The 20,661-nt window shown below is 43.1% G+C and overlaps 1 protein-coding gene across 8 annotated transcripts in view; it reads right to left on the bottom strand.

Moving 5' to 3' along the window:
• Window positions 1-20,661, bottom strand: part of WDR17 (WD repeat domain 17) — a 93,341-nt gene that overhangs the window by 15,832 nt on the left and 56,848 nt on the right. For 6 of the 8 annotated variants that reach the window (XM_066380104.1, XM_066380107.1, XM_066380103.1 and 3 more), the window contains 11 exons: window positions 16,584-16,786; window positions 15,079-15,228; window positions 14,862-14,992; window positions 14,086-14,211; window positions 12,022-12,177; window positions 9,154-9,218; window positions 7,096-7,228; window positions 6,534-6,625; window positions 5,353-5,452; window positions 4,383-4,522; window positions 1,915-1,935 (listed from right to left, as the gene is read on the bottom strand). In XM_066380104.1, coding sequence (XP_066236201.1) covers window positions 1,915-1,935; window positions 4,383-4,522; window positions 5,353-5,452; window positions 6,534-6,625; window positions 7,096-7,228; window positions 9,154-9,218; window positions 12,022-12,177; window positions 14,086-14,211; window positions 14,862-14,992; window positions 15,079-15,228; window positions 16,584-16,786 — 1,317 coding nt within the window. The remainder of the gene's footprint in view (window positions 1-1,914; window positions 1,936-4,382; window positions 4,523-5,352; window positions 5,453-6,533; window positions 6,626-7,095; window positions 7,229-9,153; window positions 9,219-12,021; window positions 12,178-14,085; window positions 14,212-14,861; window positions 14,993-15,078; window positions 15,229-16,583; window positions 16,787-20,661) is intronic. The other 2 variants (XM_066380105.1, XM_066380109.1) reach the window with 1 other exon arrangement.

Here is a 20,661-nt window from a genome sequence, read left to right as displayed (position 1 = left end):
ATGTCAGGAGGAAGACTCTTAGGATACCTCCCAGGCTTTTCTGTTTACATAAACAGTGCTAATTTCCTACTTAATTATGAAACTCTTCTAAACACAGACTACAGAAACCAAAGGGCATGAAGAAAAATGTATTATGAAATTCCTAAATATTTTTTTAAAACCCTAAACTGAGTCTTCACATATTTGCAATTCACTTGTTATTATACAATAATTCTCTGACCACACTGAGTAGGATTCGATGTGCTTTTCATTGAATTATAAAGCAAATTTGTGAAAGCTAGTCCTCATCAACAATGGACAAGTATATTAGCTCATTAGAATACTCAGATATTTTAAGTTTATAATTTTGGGTATTCTGTCTGTTTGTTAAACCTTAGGTGGAAATCAAAGATACAAATGCAGTTTTTTAATTTACTTTTAAAAAATTCAATCAATGGAATAAACCATGTAAAAATAAGGCACTTAAAACCTGTATGGATTACAGCTTTATGATAAAAGTGTTCTTCTTTATGAAATTCTTTCTAAAAATCACTATATGAAGAGTTCCTGGTTGCATGTATTATAACTGAGAAAACATTGATTTTTGATAGGACAAGATGTTATTCAACTTTCAAGAAACTAATGTATACACGTTCAGCATGACTTTAGAATAGACAATACTTCAAATGTGGATTTAGGAAGGCTGTGCTGTTGACTATGAGAGTAAAATTGTCCTTCATTTCTGTGTGAAGCCTACAGTGAGATCTATATTGGTCATTTATGTGAAGAAATTATTTTTAAGGCCCTGGCCGGTGGCTCAGTGGATAGAGCATTGGCTGGCGTATGGACCTCCCAGGTTCGATTCCTGGTTAGGTCACACAGGAGAAGTGACCATCTGCCTCTTCCCTTCTCCCATTCTCCCCTTCCTCTCCCCCTTCTCGCCCTCTTTCCCTCCTGCAGCCAGTGGCTTGATTGGTTCGAGTGTGACCTCATGCACTGAGGATAGCTTGGCTGGTCTGAGTGTGTCAGTCTCAGGTGCTAAAGACAGCTCATTACTTGAGTATCGGCCCCTGATGGGGTTATAGGGAGAATCCTAGTTGGGGTACATGCAGGAGTCTGCCTCACTATCTTCCCTCCTCTAGCTTAAAAATTATTTTTAAAATATTTTAAAAGATATTTAATCAAGAATATAGTGAATATAGAATAAGAATAGAGATAGTTATGTCAAATTTTCTATTATCATTAGAGAAGCAAATCTTTGAAAGTTTTTACAATTTCAAAATTAAAGTAATTCATCTGTTCTTGCCTAAATTATAAATGGCTTTATGTTTTTTGATACTAATATTTACTAGCAGTTTTTAATAATATCCATGAAACTATAGAAATTATTACTTGCTTCTTTATATAAACTTACTGTGCTAAAATTCTACTAAAACTTCTATCAACTACAGACAAAAACCTGACTTTCTTATTGTCAAATTATATCCTGATTCAGTGAAATTTACAGCAATGCTAGGTAATTTTATTCACTCTTGAGTTGAAATCATTATTTATTGAAAATTTAGTATACCAGTTGGGAAAAATGCATATATATGCAATGATTTGGACCAACCAAATGATCTAAGCTCTTATATTTCACTATCAAAAGAAGCATTTTAATTTGCTTAGCTAAATTAGATATTATTTTATATTGTAGAAAGCCACAGTTCATATAGAATAAACTTTTAAGTAGAAAATCATGAGTGCTTTTTTACCTATATTATAGAAAATATTCCCATTACTTGGTAGTTAGGTTTCATATGCTATAAATGAAATAAATTGGCATTCTATAAAACAAGATGAAAATAGTTAATGATAATTTATTAATATGGAGTTAGTATTCTAATAAAATAAAATATAAATATTTAATTAAGCAGTTTTTTGTGCAAATGATACCTGTATCCATCAGATGGAAAGCTAAAAAGAGAATAATTTTGACTATGAATACTATAAATAAAGCAATTAGAACCAAGAAGAAGCAAACTTTAGTAAATTTTAAAATGTGAAGGATTCTTGGTTTATAAAATTATAAACATTCTCTTGAAATGTTGAGGCTATTTTATTTTTTTAAAATTTGTGGAGCTCTACGAGCAGCCGTGAGAATCACAGATTTCCCGAGTGACCCTGATGGGCATCGTGGTTTCAGAGCTGAACTGCGTCCCGGGTTTTGTGCACGAAACTATGGGTACAGCAGGGAGAGTCTGTGGGCAGCTACAGGAAACACAGGACTGATTTGCATTCAAAGCAACTGAGACATACAGTCAACTGAAAGATTTCTAAACCTCTCTTAAATGTAATGTCTATTCCTGTTTGGCTTCTTTTTACCTTCACTTTAAAAGAAGTCACATTTTATTTGGATTGGATGATGCCTTGCAGCATGGAGACAGTCACCTTGGTGAATAAATGATTGAGTTAGTCCTCATGCTGGGTCTCAGGGAAGTCGTGGTCACTAAGTCACTGAGCACCATAGCTGCTGACAGGCGGAGAACTGGCACTGTCCAAGGGTGGCCAGCAGCAAGCACACTGGAGTCTGAGACCGGGGGTGGCGGTGGGGGACCCACACAATCTGCTGGGGCAGGATGCTCGTATCACTGTACGAGTGGGTAATGGAATAGTGCTGGGACGCCCGCTCACTGTCGGCTCCCAGATGGGACAGAAGGGAGCACAGAAGGGCTGCTCCTCTCTGAGTCAGCACCACGTAACAAGGTGGTGCAGTGCGACCGCGGCTGCGGTCTGAGTGTGTGTGGCCCCCTAGTTCATATGGTGAAACCAAATCTCCAGTGTGATGGTATTAAGAGGTGGGACCTTTGGAAGGTGATTAGATCACAGAGCCTTCATGAATGGGATTAGTGCCCTTATAAAGAGAGCACTAATAGAGAGCTCCCTAACCCTTCCCACCGTGGGAACCCGGTGAAAGACGGACAATTCTTAAGCAGGAAGCTGATGTTCATCAGACAGGAATCCTGCCAGCGCCTTGACCTTGAAGCTCTCAGCTTCGAGAACCGACCGTGAGAAGTACATGCTATTTTTGCAAGGCACCCAGCCTGCAGTACTTTGTTGCATATCATATTATAGCAGCCCTAAGACACTAGCAAAGAGGGCCACCTTTAGAGACAGTCCCTGTACCTCTGGACCTTGGCTCTTATCACTTCCTGAGACCTGAGGCAGTCAGTATCTACTGCACCGCATCTAATGAGTTACTGCACGCAATGTGCTTAAATCGGCGCCTGGCATGCGGTCAGCAGCACGGACGTGACAGACAGCAGCGGTTAGTGGTCTCCTCTGCATGCTCCCTGCACAGTCCGCTGAGCTCCACCTGAAGAGCGGCGTGTGTGCGCAAGGGGCGTACAGTGCAGAGAGGGCAAGGTCCTGATAAGCAAGTTTACTAGAAACGTCTTGACATCCTAAGTGATTTGGGAAAAGAGAAGTCTAAAACCCTCTTTATTCAGCAAACATCCACTGAGCAACAGCGTCACACCTTTCCTCACAGCGCCCCCACTGGGGAGGGCTGTCTGCCCAAGCACGGTTCTGCGGGCGTGAGCGGGAATGGGTCTGGCTGGGACCTCCGGTTACCCCACGGACTTGGCAGTCCAAGCTAAGCCACCTTTATTATTACTCCCATTCGAGGTGACTTGATTTTCCACACCTTAAATCAGGGGTCCCCAAACTTTTTACACAGGGGGCCAGTTCACTGTCCCTCAGACCATTGGAGGGCCGGACTATAAAAAAAACTATGAACAAATCCCTATGCACACTGCATATATCTTATTTTAAAGTAAAAAAAACAAAACGGGAACAAATACAATATTTAAAATAAAGAACAAGTAAATTTAAATCAACAAACTGACCAGTATTTCAATGGGAACTATGCTCCTCTCACTGACCACCAATGAAAGAGGTGCCCCTTCCGGAAGTGCGGCAGGGGCCGGATAAATGGCCTCAGGGGGCCGCATGCGGCCCGCGGGCCGTAGTTTGGGGACCCCTGCCTTAAATGAAGACACAAGACCCGACAAGAAAGAGCATCGTAGCTAGGAAGAATTTAAAATGTGGGAATGTATGGTCTTGATAGTCTTAACATGTATGCATTAATTGTCTCGCAATGCTTTATGTGCTTAAAATATTATGGAATTGCAACTAAGCTATTTCAGAATGGGTCGTGGCAGATTTCATTATACAGCCATAATAGTGTGCACTGTTACCTAATTCTCACATCACCATTTCCTCTCACAATCTTATCTGTTATTAAAAAAAAGGGGGGGGGAACCTTGTAGACTCCCAATACATGTTATCAAATGCAACTGGCAATATTTTAAAAAATACGTTCCATTGCCATAGAATTCCTCTTTGCATTTAGAAATTCTCACCATATTGGAATCGTCATGCATTTTCTTGCCAACAGCTCCAGGGCGTAGTGGGTGGCTGGTGCGGCCGACTCCCCCAGCACCGTGCCCACGCAGACCGCCAGCTCCAGCTCGTTGGCGCGCACCAGGGACGCCATGGCCAGCTTGCTCGGGGAGAGAGGTCTTCAGTGTCAGAGATGGGGGAGCTCCCCACTCCCGCCCAGCCCAGAAGGCAGATACGGCTGTATTAACCTATCATTCTTATAAAATACTGCTGTCACATTTCTACACAGTTCGTAGGTCTAACTGCAGTTGTCAAGGGGACAAGATTGTAAGGGGACACACAGGACATATCTTATAAGGTTAGCATTTAGACCTTAGCATGGAAGGGTTTAGAACCTGGCTCATACTTTTGTAATTAATACAGTCTCTCTGCAATATCCTCAACCTGTCCTTCAATTCATCAGAAAACAAAAACAAAAACATAAATTCTTAAAAGTTTCTTAAGTAGTGTATGACGATTATCAGTTATCCCCTGAAGCCAATATATCTAAGGATACATGAAAACAGAATCTGTATCTCCACTTAATATTTTCCTTATTACATTAATGGGTCAAATGGAAAATATCCCCAAAATATACCTTATGAAGAATATACTCAATTATACTTGAAAATAAGTGCCTTCAAAAGTCAGGACTTCTGAGTCCAAGTGCAGCGATTTCCCCCTTTGCTTCACAACTGCTCCTCATCTATGATGACCTACTTCAGGTAAGGTTGTTACAGATATCTACGTATCTTGTGATAAAAATTAAAAATGTAAAAACTGACCTTACGGTCGGCAGGGCCATGTGCCCATAGTGCAATGCCGCCTGGGGCTGGGGGAGCCCTAGAGCCAGACCCACACAGGGGGCGCCCACACTGCCCCTGGACACCATGAGGCACCCTCAGGGCTTCCCGGCGCCCCCCCCCCCCCCCCGCCTCGGAGATGCCATACCTCAATGTCGTCCACAGCCAGGTGGCAGCACGCGGCCAGCACCGCGCGCCCGCTGCGGAAGTGCCGCTCGGCCAGCTCTCCGCTCACCGTGCGCAGGAGTCTGGGGAGGAAGGGGCCTGGGTGTAGACACGCGGGGCCCTCCTGTGACACTGCTAAGGCGGCACATCAGATTTACTCTGACATCCCTGACCTAGGGACCGGGCCTGATGTGGGGGAAATCAGGACAGCGGTAGAACTTTCTTAGCATTTGAGCTGATAAGCACCCCCACCCCTGCTGACACGAGAAAAGCCTAACTTCCAAAATTTACCATCCTAAATGCAACGGAATGATTTGTGACTCAGCTATAAGGGCAGTCAACCTCGGAAGCATTACAGGTTAAACTCAACCTTTTCAGAACGTGGGCCGTGACTGGAATACAGGCAGGGGTTTGATCTCACAGTGCCCAGTGTAGAGAGGGCAGAGGGGGGCATTGGAGCACAGGGAAGCAGTCCGTTCGTCCCAACGCAGCATCCGCTTACCAGTTTCTGATCCTTTTCTACTTGCTAAATGTCCTAAAAGTTCAAATATCAAATACCCTACTTTCTAGGGCAACACAGGAGCTGAAGGTAGAGCCAGGAAAAGGCAGAGGACTTGATTTGGAAAAGGTCAAAAAGCTGAAAGGGTCTAACTTCTATTTCTTTTAAAACGTAACTATCTGGTTCTCCTCCGTAGACGGTGCTGGAATCTTACCCCGGATGCCGGAACTGGGGTCTTGGAGGCCGAGCAACGGCGGGACACTGTCCACGCCCGGCGTCACGGGATCTGATGTCCAGACCCAGCGTCACAGGGTCTGAGCGACAGCAGGACGCCCTCCATGCCCGCTGCCCCCTGCCACTCTCCTCCCCACGGGTGCGCCCCGCTCTGGGCACTGTGGTGCCTGCCTGCCGTCTCCACCGTGAAACGCGTTCGGCTTCCCTGGAAGCTCGAGAACGTGTCAAGGCTGCGTCTACGTGGCGACACCTCCCTCCTCACCAGGGACGGACGCCGCGCCAGGACCTGGCTATGGTGACACAGGCAGGAGGGCACCACCAGCCCACCCTCTCTGCACAGCGAGAGGCGGTGCGGGCCTCGAACGCCCCCGCCGGGAAGCCCGCCGTGCCTGTAAGAAACCCTGGGCCCGGCCCGCGGAAGCAGTGCTTACTCAGGAGGGTCTGCCCCGTGGGCAGCCGCGGCGCAGGAAGGACCCGCAGGCGGACAGCCGGGCGCGCTTGGCACGTTCCCCTCACAGGCGGCCTGGAAGGCGACGAACGCTCGAATGAATCCTTAGCTAACTGTTGGTGATTCACCCATTTCAGGCTCCTCTTTTGAACAAAGTACATCTAAATCATGTTTGAAATTTATATTACAATGTAGAGATACCCTCAGAAATGGAAAAAAACAAAACAAAACAAAAAGTGAACTCCATTGTATCAACATGAAGCTGCAGGCGCATGGTCGCCAGAGACAGCTAGCCCTTCAGGCACACGGAGGGCTCAGCCCCGCCCGCGGTTCGGGTGTCCGTGGGACCGGAGCAAAGGGACCGAGACTGAAATGTCTGGACGGAAGGCCGGGAGGGGCAGAGGCCAAGCCACCTCTGGCTTTGTCTTCCATGTGAGGGTGAACTGGTCAGCGGGTCTCTGTCCCGTCCACACACCCCTGCCACACACACCCCCTGCCACACCCCCTGGGGGGGGGGGCGCAGCTCCTGTAACCGTACCCTGTACCTGGGCCACAAGCAGAGCGTCTGTAAGCTGGCCCCGGGACATAAAGAAGGTGACAAGTTTCTTCACATCTCCAGTGGCTATGCAGTACAGAATGACATCATCCTTATCTTCCTGGATCAATTGATCGGCTCTCCTAATAAAATAAGAACTTTTTTTTTTTTTTTACAATATACCAATTTCAAGGTTCTCACTTGGTCTGAGATGATCTGAAATATCTATTAAAGTATCTAAAAGTTGAAGCAGATTTCATAAAGCCCTTTGGCATTTTTTTTTTAAAGGATATTTCTTTTTTCTTTTTTTTTAAAGGTTTTTTATTTATTCATTTTAGAGAAGGGGAGGGGGGGAGGAGCAGGAAGCATCAACTCCCATATGTGCCTTGACTGGGCAAGCCCAGGGTTTCGAACCGGCGACCTCAGCGTTCCAGGTCGACACTTTATCCACTGCGCCACCACAGGTCAGGCTGGCATTTTTTTTTAAAAGACAGATTTCATGATCAAATCATGTACGCAATACAAAAGTCTTCTGAAATAATAAACACTGTATTGTTTATTTTTATATATTTATATGTCAGTATTGTTTTCCCTCAGAGCACTACATGTTTTCATATAGTAAACGTACTGAACACTTCAGGCCTTCACAGCAGGTAGCTGGTCTATTCATCTGAGCAGTACCTTGTTCTGACAGTGAGTTAGATGTGTGATGGGAAAGCCGCCCTCGAGTGGATTTGTAAATATGAGGGGTGTACCTTATTAAAGAGAATGTTAAATGTTATAGCGAACACAACAGTGACTAGAGAGCTTCTACCTGCAACCAGCATAAAAGACATTAAAAAAAATAATGCAAGAACATAAATATTGATAATAAAATATAAAGTACTGCAAGTGACCCAAGCAAGGTAATTTAAAGAAAAATAACGTCCCAGATATGTGAAGGGGACAGGGAATCCTGGTCTTGAAGATTATGAAGGGCACACCTGTGTCCACCTGTCTGTCTGTGTCCATCACTGTCTGCCTGTCTCGGCCTCCCTTTTCCGAGCTGAGTTGCAGGTACTCTCTCAGTGACCGACCTCGTTCCTCCCATCCTCATGTCGAACCTCGGTTCTGCTGAGCACTCATCTGGTACACTGAATTTACGTTGGTATTTGTATTACATGACATTTCAAGTGCCAGTCTTTGGGTAGGTGCAGCCCACACATTTTCTGTGGTTTCCTGGGCTCACTGTTAACCATCTCCTATTCGTGGGGCAGCGGGATTCTTCTCCACAGCTGTGTTTTTACGACGTGCCCGACTTCCTTGCTATAGCTGATAGAAACAGTGTTCTCTTCCTTGGCATTTGAAACTGGGACTGAGAGACTGCCAATCAATCTCTGAATGGCTGGATCTAGAAAGTCTACATTCTGGAGCGGTGGGGCGACCACTTTCTGGCAACTATGTGAACTAAGGAGCTCAGAAAGCCAGGTGTTGGTTTTCGAAGACAATTGAAATAGAGTTTTCGCTGATGTTGAGTCAAAATAGTTTTGTGAAATAAATGTCTTCTGCTAACTTGACTTTTCAAGATTTTAGTGAGAGCAGTAACAATCCCAACTGCGCAGTGAGGCCCTGTGGATTCTCTGGGGTCTCAGCACACAGAGTGGGGAGCCTCCAGTCGGAGGGCTGGGGCCAGCCTGCCCCGGAGAGGGGGTGGCAGGAACCGGCATCCACTGAGAGTTTCTGAGATGACGGAATGAGCATCCCACAGACATTCGGGAACCTGCACAAAACCTCCCTGCTCGTTTTTCAGTCTGCACGCTGTGCCCAGTGAGGACGCTCACGGACTGGTCATTTCTTCCGCCAATGGGGAGACCAGACCGGCCTTAACTGTCGGTATCAGGTGTCAGGTCAGACGCAGGGACACCAACATAACTTGTCACCAAGTAACTTACCGTGTCAGTAGATACAAAGTTCAGTTATTATTTAACACAACATAACAGTAAAATCTCAAAGGCTGTCATCACTTCATATGTTGTATCTACAGGGACACACGTGAAAACGTCAGAGGGACACAGACTCTCCGTCTTACCTCTGCATTAACTTCTTCCAGTATCTCACTGAGACACCCGGCGCCGCCGACAGGGCCTTGTCCCACTGGGAGAAGAGAGAGCAGAGACACAGCTGTGCTCACTGTGCTGGCCGGGGACTTACAATACAGGATTTTACAGAGTTCTTCGAGTGTGCGCGTGGCCAGGATTAGTTTTGTATTCTATCTCATTCATTCCCCACGGTATAAAGAATGATTACTCTCTTCTAAAATGAAATAAGAGATGTAAATTCTATTCTTTAGCAGGGAAAATGCCAAACCTAATCCTGGACAGAGAGCCAGAAAGAGGGAGAGGAGAGAGAAGGGAGGTGGGGGTCAGGAGGGAGCACAGCTAAAGCGCAGAGTCTGAAAGACAGAGGAGCTCACCTTCCAACACAAGACCAGTGATCTGTGCTGCGGCACTCTATGCTCCACATAATATGTACTGGAAATGTTATTCTACTGTTCTGTTTAACAAATATATGTAAGATCTATTTCTCTTTTTATTCTTTCCCTACTCATTTTTATACATTATATTTACTGTAAATTCTTCCTTTACAATTGATAATACCTGTCTTCATACTTGAAAAATTAGACTACTAATAAAGAAGCTCATTACTCAGTCAAGGCTGATTGTGACTGTTATTTGAAAATAGGAATTTCACTAAATTCAAGTCCAGAAGGGAAGTGAGGAAAAAATATTCTGAAATATCACTATATAAAACTCCATTTAAATTACAGCTGGGGTGGAGGGGTGGGGAGGGGGCGAGGAAGGAGAGGGAGGGGGTGGGGGGAGGGGAGGGGCACAAAGAAAACCAGATAGAAGGTGACGGAGGACGATTTGACTTTGAGTGAGGGGTATGCAGCATAATCAAAGGTCAAAATAATCTGGAGATGTTTTCTCGGAACATATGTACTCTGATTTATCAATGTCACTTCATTAAAATTAATAAAAATAAGATTAAAAAAAACAGTTTGACCTTCAAAAAAAAATTACAGCTTTCCAAAACAGAGGGCCACGGCCATTAAGGTGTATTATACGCTTGAGAATTAGCCTGGAAATAACACATTAGAGTTAATCAGGTAATTTTAAAATTTATATTATTTATAATCCTGTTACCTAAGAAAGGGAACTTAAAATACTTTTTTAGGCAAAATTTATCTTTAATATAGTAGGAAGAAATGGAAGAAAAGGAGTTGAAATGCACATTAACTTCACCAAGCTCTTCCAATAGAAACATGTCATGTAAGTGAGAAGATTAGATGGTATTCTAACCTCAAAGTATTAATCATATAGAAATAGAAATGATTCATAAGGAGATAGGTGATGACGGACAATTATAAGGACGCCCACATTTTGAAAGGATTTTCAGCTCAGTGTTTAGAGCATTAAGTCATTGATAAAACTGCACAACAAAACTATTAAGTTCTCTATAAGTAGATACCTGATTAAAGGATCTTTAATTTAATTTGAACTAAATATAGTTTAAGATTATATATACCAAGATATAGAACTCAGAAAGATAAAGAATTATACTGTTCTATTAATATTTATTTATTTTCTCCTTGACTTTTATGTTTGTCTTTCTAGTAATTCCCTGTTGAAAAAGTAACTTTTGGCCTTGGCTGGGTAGTTCAGTTGGTTAGAACGTCATCCCGACATGCCAAGGTTGTGGGTTTGACCCTGGGTCAGGGTACGTACAAGAAACAACCAATGAATGCAAAAAAAGTGGAATAAATCAATAGTTTTCTCGCTGTCTCTCTTTTCCTTCTTTTCTCTCTATAATCAATAAGTAAATTGTAAAAAGTAACTTTTAGGTTGTAGCTTTACTTCTTTATAAGTAAAACTTTTACACTGCTCCTTGATTAAATACATTTTAGTTTGCAATGTCTTTCAATAAAATTTTTAAATGACACAGTTTATTATTCTAGGTCAAGCTACAATTGTCTCTGGTGTATGGAGAAATAAAAAGGTACATTAAATTTCATTTTGATGCATTTTATTATAACTTTATTGCTCAGTTTTACTTTATATTATTTATAAGCATCCTTAATACCATGCTTTGTAATTATGAGATTAACTTAAACTTAGAGCTTTTCAAAGGTGATTACATATGAAGGAAGTCCGCACCGTCCTAATCTTGTTTTTGGAGGGTGGGAGAATTGTTGAAGCAAACGCACGTGCAGAAACATGAAAGCTCAGGCAGTTTTCACAAACTGAATCCACTCGTGTAACCAGCACCCAGGTCAGGAAACAGAAGCCCTTGGCCCTGGGAACTCTATTACAGTCACCGCCCACCTTCCCAATGTAAGCCTTGTGGTGAACTTTAATGAGGTCGGCCCATCCTAACTTCCTCTGAAAACTCTGCTTTGTTCCTCAGTCTATACAAACCAGGACGTGCCGCCAGGTGATCCTCAGTGGAAACTTGACTTCTGACCAGTGTGGGATTGAGTTATGATGTAGAGTTTTCACAAGGGGAATCCACTGTGAGCATTTCAGCCAAAGCAGATGTTTTAGGAAGCAAAGCTTCCAGCCCAGGGCAGTGGCTCTAAGTGCTAACATGCATGAGAAGAGCCCAGAAGGCTTATAGAAGCACGGAGTGCTGGGCTCCGTCCCCAGTTTCCGGACATGCATGTCTGATGGATCCTGAGGGGTATACTGGCAGCCAGCCTCGGGTCTCACGGTGAGAACGGCTGCTCTCAGCTCTCCACCTGAGCTCAGACGGCCAGAGACCCAGTGACAGTGGGAAGAGAGAGAAGCTGACTGTTTACTATGTGACATTAATCAGAACCCTCGGTTACACGCACTGACTTTGCTTTAGCGCATTACCTCTCTCGGTTACACGCACTGACTTTGCTTTAGCGCATTACCTCTCCGAGTTCCACCATGAGCTCGCAGTATCTCTGGACATGGCCCAGTCGCAGGTGGATCTCTGCCGCCTCCTTCAGTCTCTCCTCCTTAGTGGGAACGCCGATCCCGCCTCCGAACTTAGACATCTTGACGGTGGTCAGTTCCTGGGCTTCAGACTGGTTATAAAGAGAACAAAATTCTTCTCAATGTTGTTATATAAGAGCTGGTAATAACACATGACCATAAAAGCATTATATAGATACATACTTTAAAAGCAGATAGCACTGGAAATCAAATATTTTTAAAAAACCAATACATTTCCCCTATAAAATCGGATGGCAGCATCTTGGTGTGTGTGTGGGTGGTAGTACTGGAGGGGCCCGGTGTGGGTGCAGAGCAGGCATACGCCCACGCCCTCACTACCCACTGGGGCTGTGGGCACACAGGGGGCCAGGGGCCGCAAGGCCAGCAGTGACAAAGACAGATCACGGGTTAAAAAAAAAAAAGGTGTATAAAGACCTCCAATAAAAATTAAAATTACTGGCTTACTCTAATTGGCTCCTATGTTCTCAGTAGGTAACTGTTATAGTCATTATGTGTTTAGTTTGAGATTTAAAAAGGACTTCCTCTTTACAAAGGAACCCTTCTCATGCCCATGAAGCCCACACCCCTGCACAGTGCCCTCCTGCCTCTGACAGCCAGGGCCACCTGACAGTGCACACGTGCATCTCCTCTTCTCATGCCCATGAAGCCCACACCCCCGCACAGTGCCCTCCTGCCTCTGACAGCCAGGGCCACCTGACAGTGCACACGTGCATCTCCTCTTCTCATGCCCACGAAGCCCACACCCCTACACAGTGCCTTCCTGCCTCTGACAGCCAGCGCCACCCTGACAGTGCACACATGCATCTCCTCTTCTCATGCCCACAAAGCCCACACCCCCGCACAGTGCCCTCCTGCCTCTGACAGCCAGGGCCACCTGACAGTGCACACGTGCATCTCCTCTTCTCATGCCCACAAAGCCCACACCCCCGCACCGTGCCCTCCTGCCTCTGACAGCCAGGGCCACCTGACAGTGCACACGTGCATCTCCTCTTCTCATGCCCACGAAGCCCACACCCCCGCACAGTGCCCTCCTGCCTCTGACAGCCAGGGCCACCTGACAGTGCACACGTGCATCTCCTCTTCTCATGCCCATGAAGCCCACACCCCTGCACAGTGCCCTCCTGCCTCTGACAGCCAGCGCCACCCTGACAGTGCACACGTGCATCTCCTCTTCTCATGCCCACGAAGCCCACACCCCTGCACAGTGCCCTCCTGCCTCTGACAGCCAGGGCCACCTGACAGTGCACACGTGCATCTCCTCTTCTCATGCCCATGAAGCCCACACCCCCGCACCGTGCCCTCCTGCCTCTGACAGCCAGCACCACCTGACAGTGCACACGTGCATCTCCTCTTCTCATGCCCATGAAGCCCACACCCCCGCACCGTGCCCTCCTGCCTCTGACAGCCAGCGCCACCCTGACAGTGCACACGTGCATCTCCTCTTCTCATGCCCATGAAGCCCACACCCCCGCACAGTGCCCTCCTGCCTCTGACAGCCAGGGCCACCCTGACAGTGCACATGTGCATCTACTCTTTCTGGTCCCAGCACTGGCTTGTTGTTGGGACTGCACATTGCCCCAGGTCTGAGATAACAAATACTCCTGCATTCACATTCACTAAGACCTACAGCCTAGGATCAGTGTGAACAAAACACAATTCAGAATACAGCTATTAGGCTCTGAGACGAGAACCAGAGAAATCATCTGGCTGTAGGGTAAACAAAAGGGCTTTCAAGTAGCTCCGAGTGACCTTTGAAGAATTCCATGGATTCAACCCAGGAACACTATGGCTGCCTTCCTCTGGTCCCAAATAATTCATATTCTCTCGCTTGGTTTTCATTGGAGATTTACTGCTTCAATAGTCACTTGTTTTAGTCTAGCAACTCTATATACATTTTAAAAATAATATTTATATTTTAACTGTGAAAAGGCAACACATCATTTTTGCCCGAGCCCATTGTGTCTGCGTACCTCACTTACCGTTCTAAACTTGACCAGATGCTTCCGGTGGATTATTCCTTTACAGTAGTTCTGTGGGAGTAAGCTGTCATCTTGCCCTTTTATCACAGCAACTAAGTCCCATAAGTTTTCACTGCCACCTGGAGGCTAAAGAAGTTGTTATAGAATAGGGGTCGTCAACCTTTTTATACCCACCGCCCACTTTTGTATCTCTGTTAGTAGTAACATTTTCTAACCGCCCACTGGTTCCACAGTCATGGTGATTTACAAAGTAGGGAAGTAACTTTACTTTATAAAATTTATAAAGCAGAGTTATAGCAAGTTAAAGCATATAATAATAATTACTTACCAAGTACTTCATGTCAGGTTTTCGCTAAGTTTGGCAGAATAAATCTTTATAAAACAACTTACTATAGTTAAATCTATCTTTTTATTTATACTTGGGTGGCTCCACTACTGCCCACCATGAAAGCTGGAGCACCCACTAGGGGGCGGTAGGGACCAGGTTGACCACCACCGGTATAGAATAACCAAAGATACAATAACGAATGAGAAACCCCACAGCATTTTGCATAATGCGGGCACATCTAAATTGGGAAGTAACACATAACAACCGTGCTTCGCCCTGTTTAGAGCTCTGGCTTCCACCTGCCCTCTTACATTGCACACACTATGGTCAGAGCGACCCAGTGAACTGGGCTGACACGAGTCAATATGTGATGACTTCGTGACAACAGTCATAACGATTCATTCTGGCGACAAGGAAAATGTTCACGTTTAATTCCGGTAATACTTACTGATAAATATTCTGAAAACCATCTTAGTTTTTTCTCTTGAGGATTACCAGTTAGCTTCTCTATCTCCTGCTTGATGTCTCTGGACACCTTGCCACACAGAAGAGGAGGCGAGCCCTGCAGCACAGCGTAATCTGCAAGGCAGACCCCCCTGGTGAGGAAAGGCGGCTCGGAAACACCCCTGAAAAATCAAAACCTAACGCATGCATATCTGCAATACCAGTGTTCCCAATAATGTCTTTCCAAGGTCTGTCCGCCAGAATATTGATTTGCAAAGGAGTGATTAAAGGCGTTAGCGACCAGAGTCTCACAGTGGAGTCGCGGGAGCAGGAGGCCATGGTGAAGGGGCGGTTCGGGTGGCATGTCAGGCCTGACGGAAAAATAAACCTGTTTTAATGGAAGGAAACATTGCAAATAGTTTTTATCTATATGCACCTCAAAATACTTATACCGCCTGACCAGGAGGTGGCGCAGTGGACGGAGCATCATGATGACTGGGATGCGGAGGACCCAGGTTGGAAACCCCGAGGTCACCAGCTTGAGCGCAGGCTCATCTGGCTTGAGTAAAGCTCACCAGCTTGGACTCAAGGTTGCTGGCTCAAGCAAGGGGTCACTCACTCTGCTGTAGCCCCCAGTCAAGGCACATATGGGAAAGTAATCAATGAACAACTAAGGTGTCACAGCAAAGAACTGATGCTTCTCATCTCTCTCCCTTCCTGTCTGTGTGTCCCTATCTATCCCTCTCTCTGTCTCTGTCACAGAAAAAAATAAAAGACATACAGAATTAAAGTTTTGAAGAAATGTTTCTATCTTGGCTGAAAATAATAGAGGAATGCAATAAATTATTTTGCATATTCTATAAATATGAATACAAATTGAATTATGAGAAAGCACATGGTTCTGGATAAACATGTTGAAATTCTATCTCAGCGTGTCCGTATCAATGGCGGGCGCACTAATCTATGGATTGATGGCAGTTCTGGCTACAAGAGTTGGGCCCTTTTGATGAGCTATGCCCGGAAATGGGATTCCCTTATCCGCAGCCCACACTGCCACTATTAAAAGTCCACTGGGTACAGCACATGAATACAAATGTATAGATTAGGGCTGCTTTCCTTATGGAATCTTTTTTGCATTCTTAATTGGCCTACTTACGCCCATCAACATTTGGGGGCTACAAAAGACAGTAAAGTGAGGTGCAAAAGATAAGAAATCTGATGTTCCATATCCAACTCAATAATATTAAAAAAATAAAACACTACTTTAAACATTCAAGAATAGAGATAGAGGAATGGCTACATAAGCTCTATTTACTTTATTATTAATTTCCTGCTTTATAACTTACCTTCAGAGTAAAGGTAAAAGAGGGAGAAAAATCCAAACTATCCGTGCAAATATGTGCATGGGTATATATGTGCATGCATGTGTGTGCATGTGTGTGTATGCATGCACATGTGTGCGTGTGTGCATGTGTGTGTAGAAACACAAGTATACCCACAGATAAAGACCCCATGATGCTAATAAGTTATTTTTGCAAATTTCTGATAACATTTTTTATTACTGTCTGTGTACTTAGATAGCTCAAGGGTAACACGTATAGTTTCTAGTGAGAAGAACGTTGTTTTAAAGTCAAACACTGCATGACTTCTTCAAAAAATCCTGCATTGCTCAAAAGTACACTCCACGCTAACACAGCAACATCGAGGCCCACGGAAACCACCTTACCGTACACGTCTGCGCCGTGATCGCACACCGTGTCCACGCAGGCCCCTCCTCGCGTGTCCCACACTTTTATAGTGCAGTCCCAGCTGCCGGATACGAGTAGGTAGGGGATCTCGGTATTCCACACCAACCCCCTCACAGGGGCGGTGTGGCCACTGAGCACCTTTATGCAGGCGTCTTGGGTGTAGTCCCAGATTCGAACACAGCTGAAACAGACTACGTATTATGGGTGTAATAGCATTTGAATTACACTTTATCTAAAATATTAACATAATTCTTATTGGAGCACAATGATTATTTTCTCAGTATATTGAAAAAAATTTATTTTTCAAGGTATGTTAAGATTCTCGGCATGACCTGTGCTGGTGCAGTGTTTAAAGCGTCGACCTGGAAATGCTGAGGTCGCTGTTTCAAAACCCTGGGATTGCCTGGTCAAGGCACATATGGGAGTTGATGCTTCCAGCTCCTCCCCCCTTCTCTCTCTCTGTCTCTCCTCTCTCTCTTTCTGTCTCTCTCTCTCATCTCTAAAAAATGAATAAAAAAATTAATAAAAAAAATTTTTAAAAAAAGATTCTCTTCTTTATCACACATGGAGATAAATAAGGAGGCTACAGCTAGCCTATTCCAATATATAGTATTTTTTCTCTAACTTCTACTGGTCATTTGCTAATGATACTGAAGGTACTATTTCACAGTTTATATATTTAAAAATCTGCTTTCTTAAAATGAAATATCCTAAACAGATAAAGCCAAAAGTGTGGTTAATAACACAGATATGACAATTTAAGAACTCTACAGTTATTTGTAAATCAGGAAAAAATAGGATACATGACAATGACATTATCTGAAATATCAATTCATATTCATGGTTGTATCAATGTGGTAGGCTCTCCCTTCACATTGTTGCCAGTATGAGAAGTTGCTTAGTTCGTGGGGAATCACTCTCAGATCAAGTGTGAAATTTAAATATAACTGGAGTAGTGATACTAATTGAACTACTTGAATCAATTGATTGTACAAAGTGCAAATTTTACTAAAATAAAATTTGAATCAAAATTCACTTTAAGACCCTCAAATGTTAATTTTGCTTAAACAATTAATACTAATTTTTAAGTCACAGGTTTATATCAACCTGATGATACCAAAATATTGATACTTCTAAAATTATATTATATTATACTATAAAGAAGGTACATTATATATTTTATCACTTTACAGCATAGCTCTTTCTGCTTTATATAAAAATATCTCTTCTTTTCACTTTATCCTACTACAGAACAATGTATCCAGGTACATGAGAAACCTGTTTTTGGGTGCTAATATTTTATATATGTTTAAATTATTTTGTTTGATATAATACCTTCATACATGACTATATATTAAGGTGATTTGTTTCAAAATACTTTAGTCTTACCATCGTGCGCACTAGAACAGGTGCCCTTGCTTTTATGACATAAGGTAGATTAGGCAAACATCAGGCTTTGAAGTCCTAATGTGTATTTTTAAATCAAACATAAGAAAAAGTTTGTCTACACAGGAATGCCTGAGGTTTCTTCCAGATTGAAGCATAGTACCTGTAAATTCTGTAATAAGTTCATTGGCAAATAATGATTTCCCTACAGTTTTGACTATTATTTAAAGGTACTAGATAACATGTTAGGTACAACCATCTTGCATATGACTACTCAGAGGACCAATAATCAAAATTCAGTAGTCTTTCAAATTTCATTTCTATATGTCAGTAAAATGCTTACAGATACCTTTCTGACAAATATTACTTAGACAATAATTAAAGATTATACTCTTTTTCATTTAGAATAGAATGGAGACTCTAGGGTCTACGATAACAGACTGAACTGAAAACACACAGAAATCCCATAATTATTTTTATTATTAAATTTGGATTTATTCTAAAATTTCAAGAAGAAAATACTTAATTTTCAGTATGAAACTAGAGGTTATTGCACACTATGACTTTCACTCAAACTAAGCAAGATTTCTCTTACTTATTTTTTTCTCAAATTCAATAGTGATCAAACTGTATTATATAAATCTATCTTGTATAAATAAAAAGATTCCACCAAAACACTACTAGAACTAATAAATGAATTCAGTAAAGTAGCAGGATACAAAATAAATATCCAGTTGCATTTTTATACACCAATGGTGAACTATGAGAAAGGGAAACTAAAACCACCACTCTATTCACAATTGCCTCAAAAAGAATAAAATACCTAGGAATAGATTTAACTAAGGATATAAAAGACCTGTACTTAGAAAATTATCGATACACTGAAGGAAGAAATTGAAGAAGATACAAATAAGTGGAAGCTTATACCATGTTCATGAATAGGAAGAATCAACATCATTAAAATGTCCATATTACCCAACCCAAAGCAATCTATAGATTCAACACAATTCCTATCAAGATACCAATGGTGTATGTCACAGAACTAAAACAAATATTTCAAGAATTTATATGGAAAAAATCTTGAATAATAACAGTGATCTTGAGAAAGAAGGACAAAGTTGGAGGAATAACTCTACCTGATATCAAACTATACTACATGGTACTGGCATAAATCAAAACAGCATGGTACTGGCATAAAAACAGACATATAGGTCAATGGAACAGAATAGGGAGCCCAGAAATCAACCAGCACCTTTAAAGTCAATTAACATTTTCGGCCTAGCGTGCGGAGGACCCGGGTTCGATTACCGGCCAGGGCACACAGGAGAAGCACCCATTTGCTTCTCCACCCCTCCGCCACGCTTTCCTCTCTGTCTCTCTCTTCCCCTCCCGCAGCCAAGGCTCCATTGGAGCAAAGATGGCCCGGGCGCTGGGGATGGCTCTGTGGCCGCTGCCTCAGGCGCTAGAGTGGCTCTGGTCGCAACATGGCGACGCCCAGGATGGGCAGAGCATCGCCCCCTGGTGGGCAGAGCGTCGCCCCATGGTGGGCGTGCCGGGTGGATCCCGGTCGGGCGCATGCGGGAGTCTGACTGTCTCTCCCTGTTTCCAGCTTCAGAAAAATGAAAAAAAAAAAAAAAAAAAAGTCAATTAACATTTGACAAAGGAGGCAAAGATAGTTTACTACATTGGTTTTCAACTGCCAGTCCAAGGACTGGTGTCACTAGGCCAGAAATTTCATGCAGGTCAGTGCAAGAGTGAAGGACTCTGATCACAGAGTAAACCACTGGATGGTGTCGGGAATATTGGACGGATATGTGCAACAAGATTAAACTAGACCATCTTCTTACACCATACACATGAATAAACTCAAAATGGATTAAAGACTTAAATATTAGACTCAAAACCATAAAAATCCTAAAAAGGACATAGGAAGGAAAGTCTCTTGCAGCAATATTTTTTCTGATATATCTCTCTGGGCAAGGGAAACAAAAGAAAAAATAAAGAAAGAAATGGGACTACATCAAATTAAAAAGTTGTTGTATAGCAAAGGAAACCATCCAGAAAATGAAAAGACAATCCACTGAATGGGAGAACATATTCCTTGGCACATCTGATAAGGGGTTAAAATTCAAAATTTATAAAGAACTTAGAAAACTCAACACCAAACAAACAAATAAACAATCCAATTAAAAATGGACAAAGGACCTGAATATACCCTTACCCAAAGAGGACATACAGATGGCCAACAGGCATATGAAAAGATGCTCTATGTCACTAATCATCAGAGAAATGCAAATTAAAATCACAATGAGATATCACCTCACCCCTGACAGAAGGGCTGTCATCAATAAATCAAGAAACACCAAGTGCTGGAGAGAATATGGAGAAAAGGGAACTCTCCTGCACTGCTGGTGGGAACATAGATTGGTGCAGCCACTGTGGAAACGGTATGGAGTTACCTCAAAAAATTAAAAATGGAACTGCCTTATGATGCAGTGATCCACTTCTGGGAATTTATCCAAAGAAACCCAGAACAGTAATTCAAAGGAAGATATGCACCCCTACATTCATTGTAGTGTTGTTTACAATAGCCAAGTGCCCATCAGTAGATGAGTGGATAAAAAAGCTGTGGTATATTTATACAATGGAATATTATTTGGCCATAAATGA

The sequence above is a fragment of the Saccopteryx leptura genome, chromosome 4 (assembly GCF_036850995.1).
Source record: "Saccopteryx leptura isolate mSacLep1 chromosome 4, mSacLep1_pri_phased_curated, whole genome shotgun sequence".
Classification (NCBI taxonomy): domain Eukaryota; kingdom Metazoa; phylum Chordata; class Mammalia; order Chiroptera; family Emballonuridae; genus Saccopteryx; species Saccopteryx leptura.
The sequence above is the reverse complement of the archived record's forward strand: the minus strand, read 5'-3'. Positions and strand labels throughout refer to the sequence as shown.